This window comes from Grus americana, chromosome 18 (genome assembly GCF_028858705.1).
Source record: "Grus americana isolate bGruAme1 chromosome 18, bGruAme1.mat, whole genome shotgun sequence".
In the NCBI taxonomy this organism is placed as follows: Eukaryota; Metazoa; Chordata; class Aves; order Gruiformes; family Gruidae; genus Grus; species Grus americana.
This window is the reverse complement of record NC_072869.1, coordinates 1107826-1123865: the sequence shown is the minus strand read 5'-3', so window position 1 is coordinate 1123865 and position 16040 is coordinate 1107826. Positions and strand designations below refer to the sequence as shown.

The window sequence follows — 16040 nt, the reverse complement described above, 5'->3', positions numbered from 1 at the left end:
AGGAACCGCCAGGGGGCGCTGTGGGGGCGTGCGGGAACGGGCGGGGGGGGAGGGGATGGGGCGGGGAGGGACGGGGGGGTACGGGGGGGGTACAGGGGAGGGGGGGGACGGGGGGGGTATAGGGGAGGGGGTACGGGGGGGGTATAGGGGACGGGGGGGACGGGGGGGGTATAGGGGAGGGGGGTACGGGGGGGGTACGGGGGGGGTACAGGGGAGGGGGTACAGGGGAGGGGGTACAGGGGACGGGGGGGACGGGGGGGGTATAGGGGATGGGGTACGGGGGGGTATAGGGGAGGGGGTACAGGGGAGGGGGGTACAGGGGAGGGGGGTACGGGGGGGGTATAGGGGATGGGGTACAGGGGAGGGGGTACAGGGGAGGGGGGGTACAGGGGAGGGGGGTACGGGGGGGTACAGGGGAGGGGGGTATAGGGGAGGGGGGTACGGGGGGGTATAGGGGAGGGGGGTACAGGGGATGGGGTACAGGGGAGGGGGGGTACAGGGGAGGGGGTATGGGGGGGTATAGGGGATGGGGTACAGGGGAGGGGGTACAGGGGAGGGGGTATGGGGATGGGGGGGCTATAGGGGAGGGGGATACAGGGGATGGGGGGGTGTAGGGGATAGGAGGTACAGGGGATGGGAGGTACAGAGGAGAGGGGGTACAGGGGAGTGGGGTACAGGGGAGGGAGGTATAGGGGATGGGGGGGCTATAGGGGATGGGGAGCTTTAGGGGATGGGGTGCTATAGGGGATGAGGGCTATAGGGGGTAGGGGTGATATAAGAGGTGGAGAGATTTAGGGGATGGGGTGCTGCAGGAGGTGGGGTGCTATAGGGCAGAGAGGTGAGGGAGACCCCTGTCCCCATCTGCCCTGTTCCTCTGTCCCCGCGTGTCCCGCAGGAGAGGCTCTGGTGCTGCCGCAGGCTTGGGGTCCCTGGGGGTCCCGGGGGGTCCCTGGGCAGGAGAAGCGAATGTGGCCCCACCACAAAGGGCCTGATGGCACCGAGAGGGGACGCGGCTGGGGGCCAGGACAGGCCGTGGCGGTGGCCATGACCGCAGCTTTATGGGGCCCGTGGGCACTGGGGGCTCACGCCGAGGGGAGCACGGCCCCAAGGGTGGGAATCCTGCCCCGCGCTGCTCCCGTGTCCGGAGCCGTTCCCGCTCTCCCTTCCCCTCAGCCACAACCCGCTCGCAGGGTTCGCCCGGAGAAGAGCCAGCGTGGCTGCTGTGCCATCCCGGCCACCCCGCGCCTGCCGAGTCCAAACGCGGTTATTTTTGGATGCACCGTGCCCGCGATACGGCACTCCCCTGGAGCGATCAAAGCTCGCTGAAACAACGTGGGTCTGCGAGGTGCCAGAAAATGCCTCCTCATCCCTGCTGCAGCTTCGCTCTGGATCACCCCACCGCTCGTCCTGCGCCGCCCCGCATCCCAAATTACGGCTTCCCCTCTGGAGAAGGCGATTAGCGACCGGCCCTCGCTTCCACGCTGCTGCCCGAACAAAGTGCTGTCCTGCAGAGCGGCAGCCGGGTTGAAGTGAAAAATAATAGAAATAAATAGAAATAAAACCGCGTGGAAGGTGGTTCCCGGTGCCGCGGCCCCAGCGATGCTGAGCCCCTCGATGGTGCCCTTGTGCCATTCAACCCCGCCGGTGCCCAGGCAGACGCCCAGCACCGTCGCCCCAAGGGGCAGCCGGGACACGGCCCATCTCTCGGTGGCTTCGATGGTTGCCCCAACAGCTCCTCCTGCCCACCCTGCCCGCTCCCGAAGTCTCTGCCCTCCGGGCCCCCCGCGCTTTCACCGTTGATGCTGGAACGGGAACGCGTGGCACTGGTGGGGATTTGGCGTCTGAGCCGGCAGCTCTGTAGCAGCATCGGTCACCGTGCCAGTGGAAGGGACGCCCTGGGAAGGGGACGGGGAGGGGACAGTGCTGCGCAGACCCCCGGGCGAGGGCAACGCGGGCTGTGGCCGTTTGGGCGGCTGCGGGCTGCAGCCAGCGCTCGAGAGCAGGATTTGAGGCTCGGACCCGGACGCACGTTCCCGCAGAGCTGCCAAGTAGAAACGCTCCGTTTCTGCTCAACCTCGGAAGCAGCGAGCTGGGCCGGTACGAGCGTCCTTCGCCCAGGACCCACCCGGGCAACTGGGCTCTTCTCTGCGGGAAACCGCCCCGAATCACAGCCCGGTCACCTACAAACTCACTCGGCTCCCTCTTGGGCCGTACCTGTCCCCCTCCCCACTTCTGCCCCAGGAAACCATCCTCAGACCAGGAAGTGTTTCTGCATTTATTTTTTATTAACCATTTATTTCTTTTGTAATTGTTTTACTCTCACATTACAATCGTGTGGTTTTTTTATATTTTTTTTTTTATTATTTTTGTAAAATAAATAGAGATAAGTGAACTTTTAGGTAGGATGCTCTCCAGATCCTTGGTTAAACTTCATGATTGAATCTCTGCATCAGACCTGTGAAAATACAGCCCGCACACGCACACGCTTAGATGAAAGCTGAACAGGCCGAGTTCGTTAAAAACCCACCTCCTGGGCGCGGGGGCTGGCTGGCACCGGGGCAGCAGCTTCCCACCACGCACCGTCGTGTTTTGCCAGATATTTCTTGTTCCTTTAATGAATACACTGATATAAGTTAAAAACCTATTGTTTGTTTGTTTGTTTGTTTGTAAGCTGTGTATGTTAATCGGTTACACGTAGATCCCAAACTCCGGCTCCACGCTTGCCGGCCCCTCGTCGGCCCCCGGCGCGGGGAGGGTGGAGGAGATCCGCACCGCCGGGACCGACGCCGGAGCAGCATGGGAGCTGCTGTCGGGAAGAGCCACAGCTCTGTTAGACCATAATTAACTTTTGGTAACTCGAAAGTGGACTTTTAGGTAGTTTTTCTTCAGTTTAAAGCCTTTGATTCGTCATCCTGCGAAGCGGCCCTGGGCCTCCCTGCTACGGGGAGGGGGGGTCAGCGACGGTGCTCGGGGTACGGAGGCAGCGCCCAGCCTTTGGCATCCGCTCCACCTCCGCGGCTGAAGGACCCCACCGCAGCCGGCGTCCAGACGTGCGTACGGCACTTTGCAGCGAGCCCGGGCCAGCCTGCGGGCCAGCTCCACCAGCCCCGCGTGGCCCAGCTGCCTCAACACACAGAGGAAACAAGATTATCTGGTGTGTAAGGAGCAGTGACGGGGTCAGATGCGCTCCGCAGGCGCCGTGGCAGAGGTGAAGCCGCAATCTGCACAGGGAGAGAACATTTCTCACCCCCTCCCTCATTAGTATTTCCTTCACTGCCGGCCTCATCGCTGGCAGAGTTTGCTGGGAGCCTGCAGACCCCGTGATACCGGCTGGAAGAAAAACCAGGGACTGCTGGACTCAGCAGGTCAACCTTTGTCGCCGCAGTGATTTCTGCACAGCGCAAGCTCTGTTCTTGGCCAGCTAAACGGCACCTCGGCAGCACATGAAAGAAACCTGCCCTGTGGCTTGGCCTACCCCTTCCCCACACCCATCTCCAGACCCATCATGGATTCCAAGAGACAGAAACATTCATTATTCAGACGTGGAAGGGGCGGAAGACGGAGCAGGCTTTCCCCTGGACAGCTCGGACAAAGCTGTTTTGCTCCAGGCAGGATGACCTGCTGTCTTCCCCCTCCTTTAGTGATTCTCTTGTGCTCAGCCCATGTGTGGTTACGTGCCCAGGGACAGACGGACAAGCCACGGCCACGCGCGCAGCTGCATACACACAGCAGCAAGTGTGCAAATTCTCCTGCCCATCACCTCGCTGAGTATTAGCACATTGGAGTGAGAGGAAAGCCCGTGGCTGGAGCCTGGAGGCTCCCTCGCTGGCTGGGCAGAGCTCCCGGGCTATCAAACGTGTTTGCGGGGTTCTCGGTGGGCAGAAGGACAGTGACTGCAGGAGGAACAGTGACCAGGATACCCCAGGCCTCCCCACGGCACCGTGTGGAAAGTGGTTACGAGTGACTCGCTCCAGTCTTGCTGGGACGTTAGAGATGTCCGTTCTCGTTCTTCCCTCTTCTTCCCGTATGTGCAACCTTACGGCAGCATCCTGCCCTGCTCCTGCCATCTCCTCAGGCCCCTTTCCTCAGGATCCCTGCCTCCCCTCGCCACCGAGCCGCCTTCTGTCCCTGCTTCCACCGGGGAGGACGCGGCAGAGGGGACAAGGTCCACGCAGAGGAGACGCTTCCCTGCCTCCCTTGCCCACGAGCGCGTACGTAGTTCTGCAGATGGACAGCTCGGGGCTCGCTGCCCTGCCGGAGGAGTTACCGTTTGGCACGGGGTAGGCAGCAGCTGGAGGGGTCCCGTGGTCCGGTCGAACGCACAGAGCCGTAGGTGAGTCCTGACTTCAGTCCTTACAGCAACCTACGCTCCAGCAAAACGAAGAAACAAAGACTAAACCAGAAAGCCCTTTTCAAGGGTATTGCCTCATCCAGTCCTTCCAAGCTCAGGAGCCGTGTTTCTAACAGAGAAGCCAACCACTGGAAACAAAAATAAAATGTTCCTTTTCTGTAGCTTTTAGAGGATATAGCTGGAGGGGGAAAAAAAAAAAAAGGAGATTGTCTCTTTTCCCCTTGTCAAAATCATCAGTAGCTAAGTCAGAAAAAAAATGTTCAAGTTATGGGTTGCAGCAGCAGCCAACACTAAACATTCAAGTCAATAATTTCACTATGTACACTATGGGTGAGACACGGCCCTGCCCGCTGGGACTCCCCTCTCCTGCGCCGCTGCCACGAGCCGTTATCTGATCCGCTTCTCCACCGAGTACACGGAGATGTAGTAGTCATTGCTTCCGACTGCCAGATGGGGCTGCGGAAAGAGCAAATTGGGGATAAACGTACAGGTGTCACGCGGTAACGAGAGGCACATCACAGGCAAAATGGTAACGGTCGACATTTTCAGCAGTGACACCCAGATGCTCGAAAGCGCTTAAGTGCATCTGCCAACGCAGCTCTGACGACATTTCTGCCAGCACCTACATCGTCTCAGCGAGTTATATGCCCATTTCAGCCACAGGGAAAAATTATGGTGGCTATTAGTTGCCAACCGCTAACATAATTTTTCTAAATGACTGCAAATCTGCTAGTTAGGAACAGTCGCCTGGACTGGGAACGAGCGTTCCCTCCGCTGAGAGGCCCAGGAGCAATCTCAGCCACGGAGACCCGGGCTGGACAGGGCTTTGTGTTTGCTTATTTACAGAGCAAGACGTTTCCAAGGATCAGCCACTTCTTTCTCTGTCCCCCAAGCCGCAGGACAGCAAAGTCCCAGTGAAAGACCCTGCTGTCCGCAGGACGCAGACAGACACAAGCGAGGCAGGAGAACCGCCTTCCCTCCCCTGCCCCGCTGGGACTCAGCCCTCCCCTCCTCTCGCCAGGCCTTTACCATCCCCACGGCTCTCGCCCGTTACGTATTGAATGTTTGTGTCCTGATATGCACGTTTCTGAAATAACTCTCTGTCTAAAAGTCGCCTTTAACCTCCTCCTGTTTTTCCTATCCATTCACATTGTTTTCTTTGACTTTCAATCGCCTTCATTTATTCTCGTCTCTGGGTGAGCAGAAGTCCATAACGCAGATGGGCACCTGCTTCCTAATTAAGTAGCAACCTCTAACGACTACTGCAGAGCCACCTCAGCTGTGACATATTCTGAAATTTCCTTGTTACTCTGATTCATTCTAGACTTCATCAGCTTCTGCCTTTAATTTTTGCAGTTCTCTCATTTTTCTGATGTGCAGTTTTTCTCCTGCACAGCATCAGGTCTTACTACAGCCTTACGTAAGGCGGTGTAAAAGCAGCCCCAGAGACACAGGGGTGAGCCTACCGTCTGCAAGAAGCACATAAAATTTTGCGTGCTGGAATTGAGAGGCAGCACCTCTCCAGTGAGCTCCAGGCAAATTCACAGCTTCTGTGGCAAGAAGCACAGAGCTGCGGTCCCAGAGCGACGGGCAGGGATGGGAACAGCATATCCAAAAAGAGAGAGAGACTACAGACCCAGTGAGGATGGAAAGCCAGGCAGCTGATGGCTCCAACTCTTTGTCCCATAAAGCCATCGTAGTATTTGATATTGTTGATCAGCTCCCCGTTTCCGTTGTAGATCGCAGTGAACTGATTCATTGAGCCGCTGGAAGGGAATCAAGAGAACACGGTGTCGCCGAGAACGCTGTGGTAACAACAACATTGGCACCTACAGCCCCCTTTTCACTGTGTGGACTGAGCGGTTCATCAGACTAGTGTGCGATGAGTTCTTGCAACAGTGGGGGGGCTGACTGTAACTGTGCCAACCTGAGTGCAGAGATACCTGCGGAAAGCCTTTCACCGCAGCTACCTGTTACGCTGCAGGACTGAGCCAGAAACACAAAGAGCTGATGCACACACGCACTGAGAGCGGATCCCCCACAACCTCCAGCGTACGTGGCTGTGGAGCCGTTGCTGGTCCCCACTCAGAGCCCAAAAATACAGATGCTGACTTTGAATGGGGATTTGACATAGGAGCGTAAAACCGTACACCATCACGTAAAGTCACCGGTGCAGAGGTTTCGCTAATGTGTGTGAGGGATAAAATTCCTGAGCTGCAACCATGGGAAAGAAGCTGCACTGTTTGTGGTGAGACTAAAACAAACAACAAAACCAACAAAAAACCCATGAACGATGTCTGCAGAGACAAATCGTCCTCTCTGTCTGCTCCAGGGATGCAGGAGACGGAACTAGAACTTACCACGCGAAGAGGTTGGCTTGCGGGTGAATGTCGAGGGCCGTCAGCCCTTTGACTATCTGAAGGACCTTCATGGACTCTGGCATCCGGGGGTCAAAGAACCGCACATCTCCGTTCACACTGCCAACACACGAGTTTCACAACGTCAGGCTGTACCCAAAGCAGATCCTAAAGCCCAGGGAATCGAGCCATGTGTCTGCCTGTGAGCTGACCGCCTTGGTCAGAAAATCCAACACGCACCTCGCCTTCTCCACCAGTACGGCCCGATTCCCACTGATGTCACTTACATTTGGTACACATTACGAGCAAACAGCTCTGCCCTCAGGAATGATCCGTTATTACTTTAATCGCTTACAGCTCATCGCCGAGTAAGTGCCTTACTGTTACGTCATACTCAATATACCAAGCTGCATGTCAGACCCACGTTCCTTCTCCTTTGCGCAGCAGGAAACGGTATTAGAAATCTCCAAGCAGATGGGATCTGCTGGCACCGTCCATGATGCCAATGCCTGGACACGGATGCACAAGTCCTGCTGTCCCAAGTACGCTGTGGCCCAGGCGTAACAAACCTGCTCAGATATGTCAATCCTACTCATGGAGAGAGGGCGGGGAAAGCAACAGTGGCAAGATACTGCACTTAGCAGATCAAGCATCTTTCAAACACAAATAATTTCTTTTTGTTAAGTGATCTCTCTGAAATACATCAGTGGAATCACGTCTGTTCGATGTGAAGAGGGTGCATCTCTTCCTACAGCCCTGGAACTGAGGACTGAAGATTTTGCTATAGTACATCTGCTCTTCCGAGCTCCTTCTGGGACACCGGTACAGAAAGACAAACAGAGGAGTCTCTTATGGAAACTAAATTCAAAATCAACTCATCTAATTTTATTCTGCTGGCAGCAGAAGTAATGCTTTTGGCACCCCAACTTTTAAAGTGTTATTTTTTTTACAAGTCACTGATGGCCGTACAACTGTGAATCACCCTATTGAGTTAAGAACAGCGGAAGCATGGCGAAGCATATTGCCTTCGGTTTCTTTATACCTCTGGAACATCTAATACTGATCAAAAGGCTGTTATACAGGATCACTTATATCATTATAAGAAGCTGCAACTCCAGCTGTAACATAATTAAATTCAAGACAAATTAAACTTGAGGTTGATTTAGATCCTGAAGACTAGATGGAAATATCGTTTGAGAGAGATGAAATATACAGCAAATCCATTTAAAGCTTTGAACCTTAATAAGACTTGAAAATGGTCCTGAACGTATTAGAAGACCACGCAAGAGCTTTAAAAGGGAAGTGAAGTTCTGTGATGAGGGACTGCATAGGAAAACACGGCCCAGTCGAACTACAACAGTCAACAGCAGCCACGCTGCTAAACCAGGATATTCAGGAGGTGTCCAAGGACCTTCTCCAGCAAGGCCGTCAGCCCCACAACAGCAGACCTGATGGTTAATTAGAAGCACCGAGGTGGCACTAGCACGTAGATACAAGCGGCTGAACACAACCTCACGTGGTGAACCGGCGCCGGGCAATGAGAGCTGCGGGATCCGGCTCGGAGTCACCGGTCCTGCGTTCCCAACTCCTGCCTCTGGTCCAGAGAAAACGCGTTGCTGCGGCTCAGAGAACCGCTGCGCGAGCAACACAGCGCCTTCAAGTTTTTCGGGAAATAGTTGTACCAAGATCTCGCTACGTCCTAACATCTGTTTTTCTTGGATCTTGCTGTCAACTGAAGAGAGTGAACTGGGAGAAACTGAGCGCGAGGTGGCTTGTCTCACCAAACCGAGTTCCTCTGGGCTGCGCCCAGACCTGTCCTTTGAAGTACGGCATCTTCTCAAACCTCTCCAATCCCGAGAGAAAGCACCACGTGCCGAGAAGGGCACCGAGGAAGAGGGAGAAAACGAGCGCTCAGAGCCGGGCTGGCCAAGCGCACAGGCCTGACCCCTGGGATTGCTGAAGATTATGGAAAGGAAGATTAAAAACTCTAATATGTGAGCTCGACAAATCTGGCAGCTGCATCACATAATCCCCTTTCTGAAAATCTTAATACATTTTTGCTGGCCCATCCCCCACCTCAGGAATGTTCTGAATCCCAGAAAATTACGTTTTGTTTTCATTTTGTAATCAAGAAAAAGAGCCTCTTTGTGTGCAAAGAGTGGCTTTGTGACAATAAATTACATTCTGCTGTTCTTTAATGGCCAAATAAGTATATGCTGCTCTCTCCGCAGTATTTACCAGGCAGCAGAAATGGATTTATGTGTAGAAAATTGCTAGACAGCAAAGTAATCCTGCACAGCAATATGCCCAACAGATGCAACATCAACCTTCCTTCTCGTGTTCTCTCTCAAATGACCCCACGGAGATGTTGGCAATCAGGAACAACGACCGGAAGACGCGCTGTATCTAGCTTCGGTTTCTGGTTCACTCGATTCCTCCCTCACACGCCTCGTGACAGGGATTTCAGCAAAGACGCCTTCTTGTTTGCTCTCAAACCTCACTAACAGGCTTCCAAGGAAAGCTTCCCATTGCTTTTTTGCCTTCTCTCCACCAAGTTTGGAGCAGGAGTTAATTACTGGAGCAAATATCAAACTAAAGAGCTTTACCCTCTTAGCTCTTGAAATACCAGGGGTAGATTTTAAATAGAAAAGCAAACTCCATTTAAGAGAAAACAGCTCGAATGGTAAAATCTCTTTTTACCTGACACTCATGATGTTGCCTTCAGGATGTTTCTGCAAGTATGCTTTCACCACCCAGGCCGCGTGCTCTCGGTAGGTCATGACGCGGCTGAGGAACAAGCAGAGAGACGTTTTGAAGGGGAGGAGGAGGGACCGCGCGGATCCCACCGAGCCTGGGGAGGACGGGCAGTTACCATTCACTCAGAGCCATCCTCCTGTCGAACACGCGGATGGAGCCGTCCCCCAGCCCCGCCACAATTAAGGAACGATGAGAATCGCACGAGAGGCTGGTCACACAGCTGTCGGCTCCGGTGGGGATATCCTAGGGAGAAAGCACACGAAAGCCAAGCTGAGACCTTGATGTGTCTTCAGGTCACTAAGTCGAGGTCCTAAACCAGATGGACCCCGTGTGCTCCTCCTCATCCTTTCCCCGTCCTGTAAATCAGTTCAAAACGAAGCCAAGGTTTTCTCCAGCCACCCAGAACACTGACACTGCATCGGTGCGACGGTTTCCTTCGGGATGTGGCCAGAAACGAGGGAGCGGTGACCCTGCAGAGGACGGTCACGCCGCTGCCGCATGTTGGAGCCACAAGTCCCACAGACCGACCCTAAGAGCCAGGCCTGGAGGAGGAATTCCAGCAAAACCAGCTTTTGCAAATCATTCAGCTTTATAAACCAAAATGAAGGCAAGATCTCTTCTAGGTCTCTTCTAGGAAGGAGGAGTTAATATCATTTGCTACTAACAATATCAAATTAGTTAAAAGAAATGGCCAGAGGAGTTATTTCTCCATAACCCACTTTTGCTGTGTACAAGTTGCAAATGCCATTCGAACGGCGGGAGGGACAGGGTACATTTGGGGGAGAAGAGTCACACAAGACAAACGCACCTGCAGAAAGCAGAAACTCAGGACGGCATACACGGCCCCGAACCTACAGGATGCTATAGGTAATATCAGCCATGCAAAAACAGGCACAAAGCTGCAAGGTGTGAGCCCTTTTTGTGCATCAACTCAACACCCACATGAGTTCCAGGAGGTTACTGAAATGCCTCTTGTAAAATAAGCTTTTTTGGTTTTTTGTCTGTGCCAGACAAAAACCATACTGGGCCCCTGGAAACAATGAAATGGTTTTACCAGAAGGTAGTTCCTTTTACCCAGAATGGCTCCGGTTATCATTAATGAAGTCCATTTTTTTCACTTTCTTTTTATTTTACTTTTTAAACACTTAGCTCTCTTCCTCCTTTCATCACGAGGATCGCCGTTACACTCCTGCAGAGCCTCGGCGGTGGCTGCGAACGGCTGAACTGAGCAGACTGAGCCTGACCTTCCTCTTTGCCACGGCCAGCCCAGGTAGCGAGGCGGCTCCGGCGCTCCCGAACAACGTCCGAGCGGGCACGGAAGCCTCGGACAACACAACGAGCTGCCCGACTACAACACAGCCCTGGAGAATCGCTTACGCGAGATACAGCGAGCCAGTGCTGTGCCACCTATCATCCCCGCTCTGGGACACGCGGCACTACAGTCGGGTTATCTCATTAGATGCCAGGCGCTCTGCGCGTTAGAAAAGATGACATGGAAAAAGAAGGCTGGAGCTTGCGAGGACAGCTGTGCTGGGAACACGGTGTGCGGTCTTCCTCTAACGCTGCGACTTTCCCCCTTTTTACTGGCTATAAGCAAAAGAAGTGCTTGGAATGATATCTATGCCTGGTATGAGGAATATCAATTAAAACAGCTAAAAAAAACCTAAGCAGCACTGAAAAAGTAGGATAACGATCAGGAGGTGCGTTAGAAACGCATGAGCTAATTTCACACTTCGATCCTATTTTTGCTTCTGTGCACATTCACCTTTCCCAGCTGCTGTTCACAGCCTCAGCGGAGCGGAGAAGCTGCCGGCTCGAGGCACCGACCTCGGGGGCTGTTCTCAGCCGCTCTCCTAACTGCCTGAGCCCAGATCCCGACTTTGAAGCAGGAACAATCAGCAGAAGTGAAAATGAAGAACTTGCTTCTTCAGCTACATCCCAAGTGCTTCCAGAGCTACGCTTTTTGTAGTTCAAAGAGCGGGAAGGCACCTTTATTAGCCTGGATTACACAGCTTTGCCGCTCTTTGTGCTGAATTTCACTTTTCCGGTGTTACTGAGTCAGGAAGTCTCAGTCACTTGAATTTCAATGCAACCGATCTTTGCAATTAAAAAAGAAACAACATGGTTTCAGATATTTTCAGTGCAATCATTAATCATCATCATTTAAAAGACTTTCACCTCCTGAATCTTGCTGTTCCCTGATTTACATAGAAAAAATAATACGTGAAAGTAATTAAGATTAACATAGGCTTAATTATCCTGCATTGCAGGGTCAAAGTGTCTTAATTAACGTTCATCCAAGGGTAATTAATTTCTAGAAGCTTTGAAAACTAGTCTTCCTTTTTTCTCCAGCACGATGACTCCATTCTCACAGACGAGCCGCTTCTCCTTGTCACTCCCGAGAAACTTCCATTTGATGACAATCGACAGAAACGCTTGCAGCATCTTTGCCCCGCTACGCTGCGCAGAAAGTTCCGTACGACCGAAACGGTGCTTCGTGCTGCCCAGTCCCGAGCAGGTACCTCGGTGCTCTCTCTGTGGATGCAGCTTCCCTGAACCCAGACCTGCGGCTGGTCGGTACGAGGGCAGCGCTGCTCTGCAATCAGCTCCCTGTGCGTCCCGGAGGAGCGGAGCTGGCAGCAGTAAGTCCGAATGCTCCACCACCGACCCGACTCACCACGTTTCCTCGAGAATCTTTACGCTATTTCAGTTATATGCTCATAGGAAACCCTATCTGCATCCTGGTGCCTGCCTCTGGAATTCACAGCCTCACCTTTCCCAAACACTATGGCACACTGCCCAGAACAGCAGCAGCAGCAGCTTCCAGGAAAGGACACGCTCACTATCTGTGTATTTATTTATCTGCTAACGTGACTCTCCGGCAGGGAAGCAGAAGCTCCAGAACCTGCCAGCTCTTCAGAGGAGTCTCAGATGCTTTGGCTGCGCACGGGGTAACTCACAGCCGGGGACGTGTTCTGTAGGAAAGGCGAACGGGACAAACACGCAGATGTTACCTGTACTTTCATTTCCCGATCTGTGTCCCAGATCCGGATTATCCTCACGTCTCCCGATGTCATCAGGAGCCCGGTTTCTTGTTCCCAGTCGACTACCATTCCTGCTCCTAAGGCAAAACACAGGCAGGGTGTGAAAATTAATCTCTGCATCAGCACAGGCAGAGCTGCGCTAATTAGAACAGCAGCTTTCATGACCTCATGCTACAGAAACAGTCGTTATTAGAGGAAATTTAAAACTACATACACACACATCCATACATCCTCCAAATGGGATCAAATCAGCTGGTCCTGGATTTGAGCCCAAAACATGTCTTTGACCTCTTGTCTGGCTGAAGTGCTTAGAAAAGCCGAGGTGAGATGGTCCCTACGGGTGGGTGAGTACAAACTTCCAGGGACGCTGCCAAGCTGCTGCGGACTTCTAAGGGAATCCTAATAAATTACCCCCCAGTTCATGAGAACGCTGGATTAAATGATGACTGAAGTAGACTAAACCGGTGACATCTCACACAGCAAGAGCTGAGAGCCTCTGGACTATCACGATTCCTCGTTCTAATAGAAATATGTGGCTAAGGGGAGAGGTTTCTAAACAAGGAACAGCAAAGTCATTGCTGCAAGATATTAAATTAAACAGCTTGGTAGGAGTAAAAACCAATTTGCTATACAGACAGACAAGGAAGGGAACGTTCTGCAATTACACTAGCTAAAATACATTTACGAGAGCTTTCTGCTCCTCATCTTCGAGGGCATAAACTGATTGCCAGGTGAAGTTCAGAAAAACGTCCCACTCACGCTGTAAGGGAATTACAAGGGATTTTCTACCCCCGAACACCTGACATGGGCACCCGCTCTCGGGCAGGTCGGCAGGCTGCGCCAACTCACCGACTGTGCCGGTACGGCAATTTCCAGAGCAGAGTTAAGTGTATGTCACCTCCTTTCCCAGCTGGGGGAACAAGGAGCCCAAAAGCCACGGAGTGACCGGCTCTCCTAAGCACGGAGCACACCAGCGGCAGAACAAGCCAGGTACTGGGAGACGGCTGGCAGTGAAACCCCTGATGCGGTGGGGGAAATCTCTGAGGAACACATCCTGAGCTGTACACCAATTATCTTTTGCTTTTTCTGCTGCGACCTGCTTTTTCAGACTGACCAACCCCAAATCTATGGGTTTTCCAGGGAGACTCTTACTCATACATTAAAACCACACACAAACCCCCCAGGAGCGCTACACGAGGGAACCAGACAAGAGCTCCGGTGTTCGCGTCCATCTCCCCGGGCAGAGGCAGGAGCAGCGTCCTTGCCTCGCAGGGCAGCGGTTCACCCTCTCGTCCCCGCCAAACCCAGACGCTGGTGCCGAGACGTATTTTATAACGGCGTGGAACCCGGAGTCAGACAGCGCTCTGCAGCGCATCAGGACTGCGGGCTCCTGCCCCGAGCCACCCGCAGCCGCCTCCAGCGGGATTCCTGCATTCCCACTCCGCAGACACTCAAGGGACATGTGCACAACTTGCCCAGAAGGTACGGAGGTGAGTTTGTCTCGATTTACTGCTGGGAATTAGCCTCCGCAGGAAATTTAAACCTACCCCAACGTGCTCTTTGTCACCAAAGGGCCGTAAGTACTTTTTACCAGACCAAACACCTTTACGGGGCACGAAGGAAACCACAGAGGCATCCTATAAACATCGTGTTTTCTTCAAAGACGATGAAGTGACCTTGTTTTGCACAGATCCAGATAAAATATTTTGCCCGTCCCCCCTTTCTAAGTATCGCATCCAAGCCGTTTCCTGATCTTGCTGCACACCACTGAGAAGATTACTGACGGTTATTGACAGTCCGTCATCTTACCGCAGGAAATTCAGGACTCGCAGCTAAGCTGAGAGCTCGTGTCTTTATCTTGCGAGTCAAATTGATTGTTACTTCAGATTGCCTGGCAGCTCGGAGGGCTGCTAGAGATCCGAGGCAAACAAGCAGGCAGTGATTTAGATGATAAACATCACTGAAGCGTTTTCATTTGTCATCTTGTTTATGGCCCATGTGACAAGATAAACCTGGCAGGCTGAGATAGATATCGCCATTACCATCGCTGATGGAGTTAAGTAGGCAATGTGCTCTTAGGCCGTCTGAAAGCTCCCAATTTTCCAGTTACATTCCCCAGTTTGAAGACAATGTTTTTCTCCAGTCTGGCCGGTAGCAAGTCCCCAGGCTGCTGCGGTCCCAAGTGTCTTTTCTGTGGAGGGCGAGAGAGACGGTGAATTCAGAGCGATGGCTGCTGGTTTCGGTGCTTGTCTTGGCGTATCAGTCGGGAATTCAAGCGCTGAGGATATTCAGCAACACCATCTAGAAAGTTTCACTGAGGGGAGAAGCTCCAGAGGGGTTTTTGCTCCACATAAAATGGTACAGAGCAATCCCACGAGAAGCGACCAGATAGAAAGGCCAAGGGTTCGGCCCGGAGCAGGAGCTGACAGAGCCCGCAGGCGGAAAGGAAGGAGAGGGACGATGTCGGTGCACCGTGCGGCTCATGGTCTTCAAGCAGTCCATGCAGCTCCCGCCTTTCCCATAAAACCTAAACAGTCCGTGTAAGGGATAACCTCTGCTCTCTGGGAGGGGCAGGTGCAGCATTTTGATCCTCCCACAACAAAGGATCTTCCCTTTCTTTCGTCAGCCGCCTTATTGTCTCCAGAGAGTACGAAATACCACGCGTGCTGCTCCCGACGCGCAGTGCTCGCGGGTGGGCTAGGCGGCCCCGGTGCAGGATGATGCTCGCGTTGCGCCACACAGCGCAGGCATCAGAAGTCACAGAATATTTGCATAAAAACCACAGCTGAGGAGAACTCCCGGCACCTTCCCGCTGGGAGACGGGGCCAGCTCCATCTGCGGCCCGGAACAGCGCTGGGTCCCGGCTGCAGAGGTGGCGCCTGTGCCCAGCCCCAGGCGTCCGCTCCCGCTGCAGCCCAGGCGATGCCCTGGCAAAGAAGTGGGCGAAGGAAAGGGGGAAAGGGGAGCCCAGGATGCGACTGGAAACGCTAAACCAGGATTCGAATGTGTCTGAAAAGAAGAAAAGCCTCTGCACATAAATTTAAGTTGTTTGCAAGCACGTAGCAGGGAAGGAAGGCTTCCTCTGATGGTGAAACGGTAAATTCAAAGATGACGCTCGCAGTACGAAATGAGACACGAGTAGCTGAGCATATCTCTGTGTATGGGCAAACGTTTTCATGGTGGAAATGATACAGTATTGGCTCATCTTCGTATGTTAAATTCCTAGTATTGTGGGATGAGAAGCAAACGTGGGACTTAAAACTAATTGTCATTTCCTTTTTAATTAACAGGTCCTTCTCCAGGATGTCACCGCTGAGACGGCAGTTCACCCGCTGTGTTTTGGCTCGCAGGTTTGGCATCTCATTCTGGCAAAAAGGTAACGCACTCTGCAAACCCATGGCGCTCAGCTCCGCGCCTGCGCCACGTAGCCAGGTTTTGCACCACCTCCAAAATACTTATTTCCAAGCTCCCACCTACTTACAGAAACGGAGTAAACGGGGGCAATGCTGTGACACCAATGCAACCATCTGA

At 53.1% G+C, this 16040-nt stretch overlaps 2 protein-coding genes across 5 annotated transcripts in view; one reads left to right on the top strand and one right to left on the bottom strand.

Annotated features, from left to right (window-relative positions):
- The window catches only part of NPTX1 (neuronal pentraxin 1), a 193396-nt gene that overhangs the window by 18986 nt on the left and 158370 nt on the right, over positions 1–16040 (top strand). The window lies entirely within an intron of this gene.
- RPTOR (regulatory associated protein of MTOR complex 1) overlaps positions 2267–16040 on the bottom strand; it is a 152158-nt gene continuing 138384 nt past the window's right edge. For all 4 annotated transcript variants that reach the window (XM_054847001.1, XM_054847002.1, XM_054847004.1 and 1 more), the window contains 6 exons: positions 12480–12586; positions 9581–9708; positions 9409–9495; positions 6712–6828; positions 5988–6117; positions 2267–4807 (listed from right to left, as the gene is read on the bottom strand). In XM_054847001.1, coding sequence (XP_054702976.1) covers positions 4739–4807; positions 5988–6117; positions 6712–6828; positions 9409–9495; positions 9581–9708; positions 12480–12586 — 638 coding nt within the window. In that variant the 3' untranslated portion in view covers positions 2267–4738. The remainder of the gene's footprint in view (positions 4808–5987; positions 6118–6711; positions 6829–9408; positions 9496–9580; positions 9709–12479; positions 12587–16040) is intronic.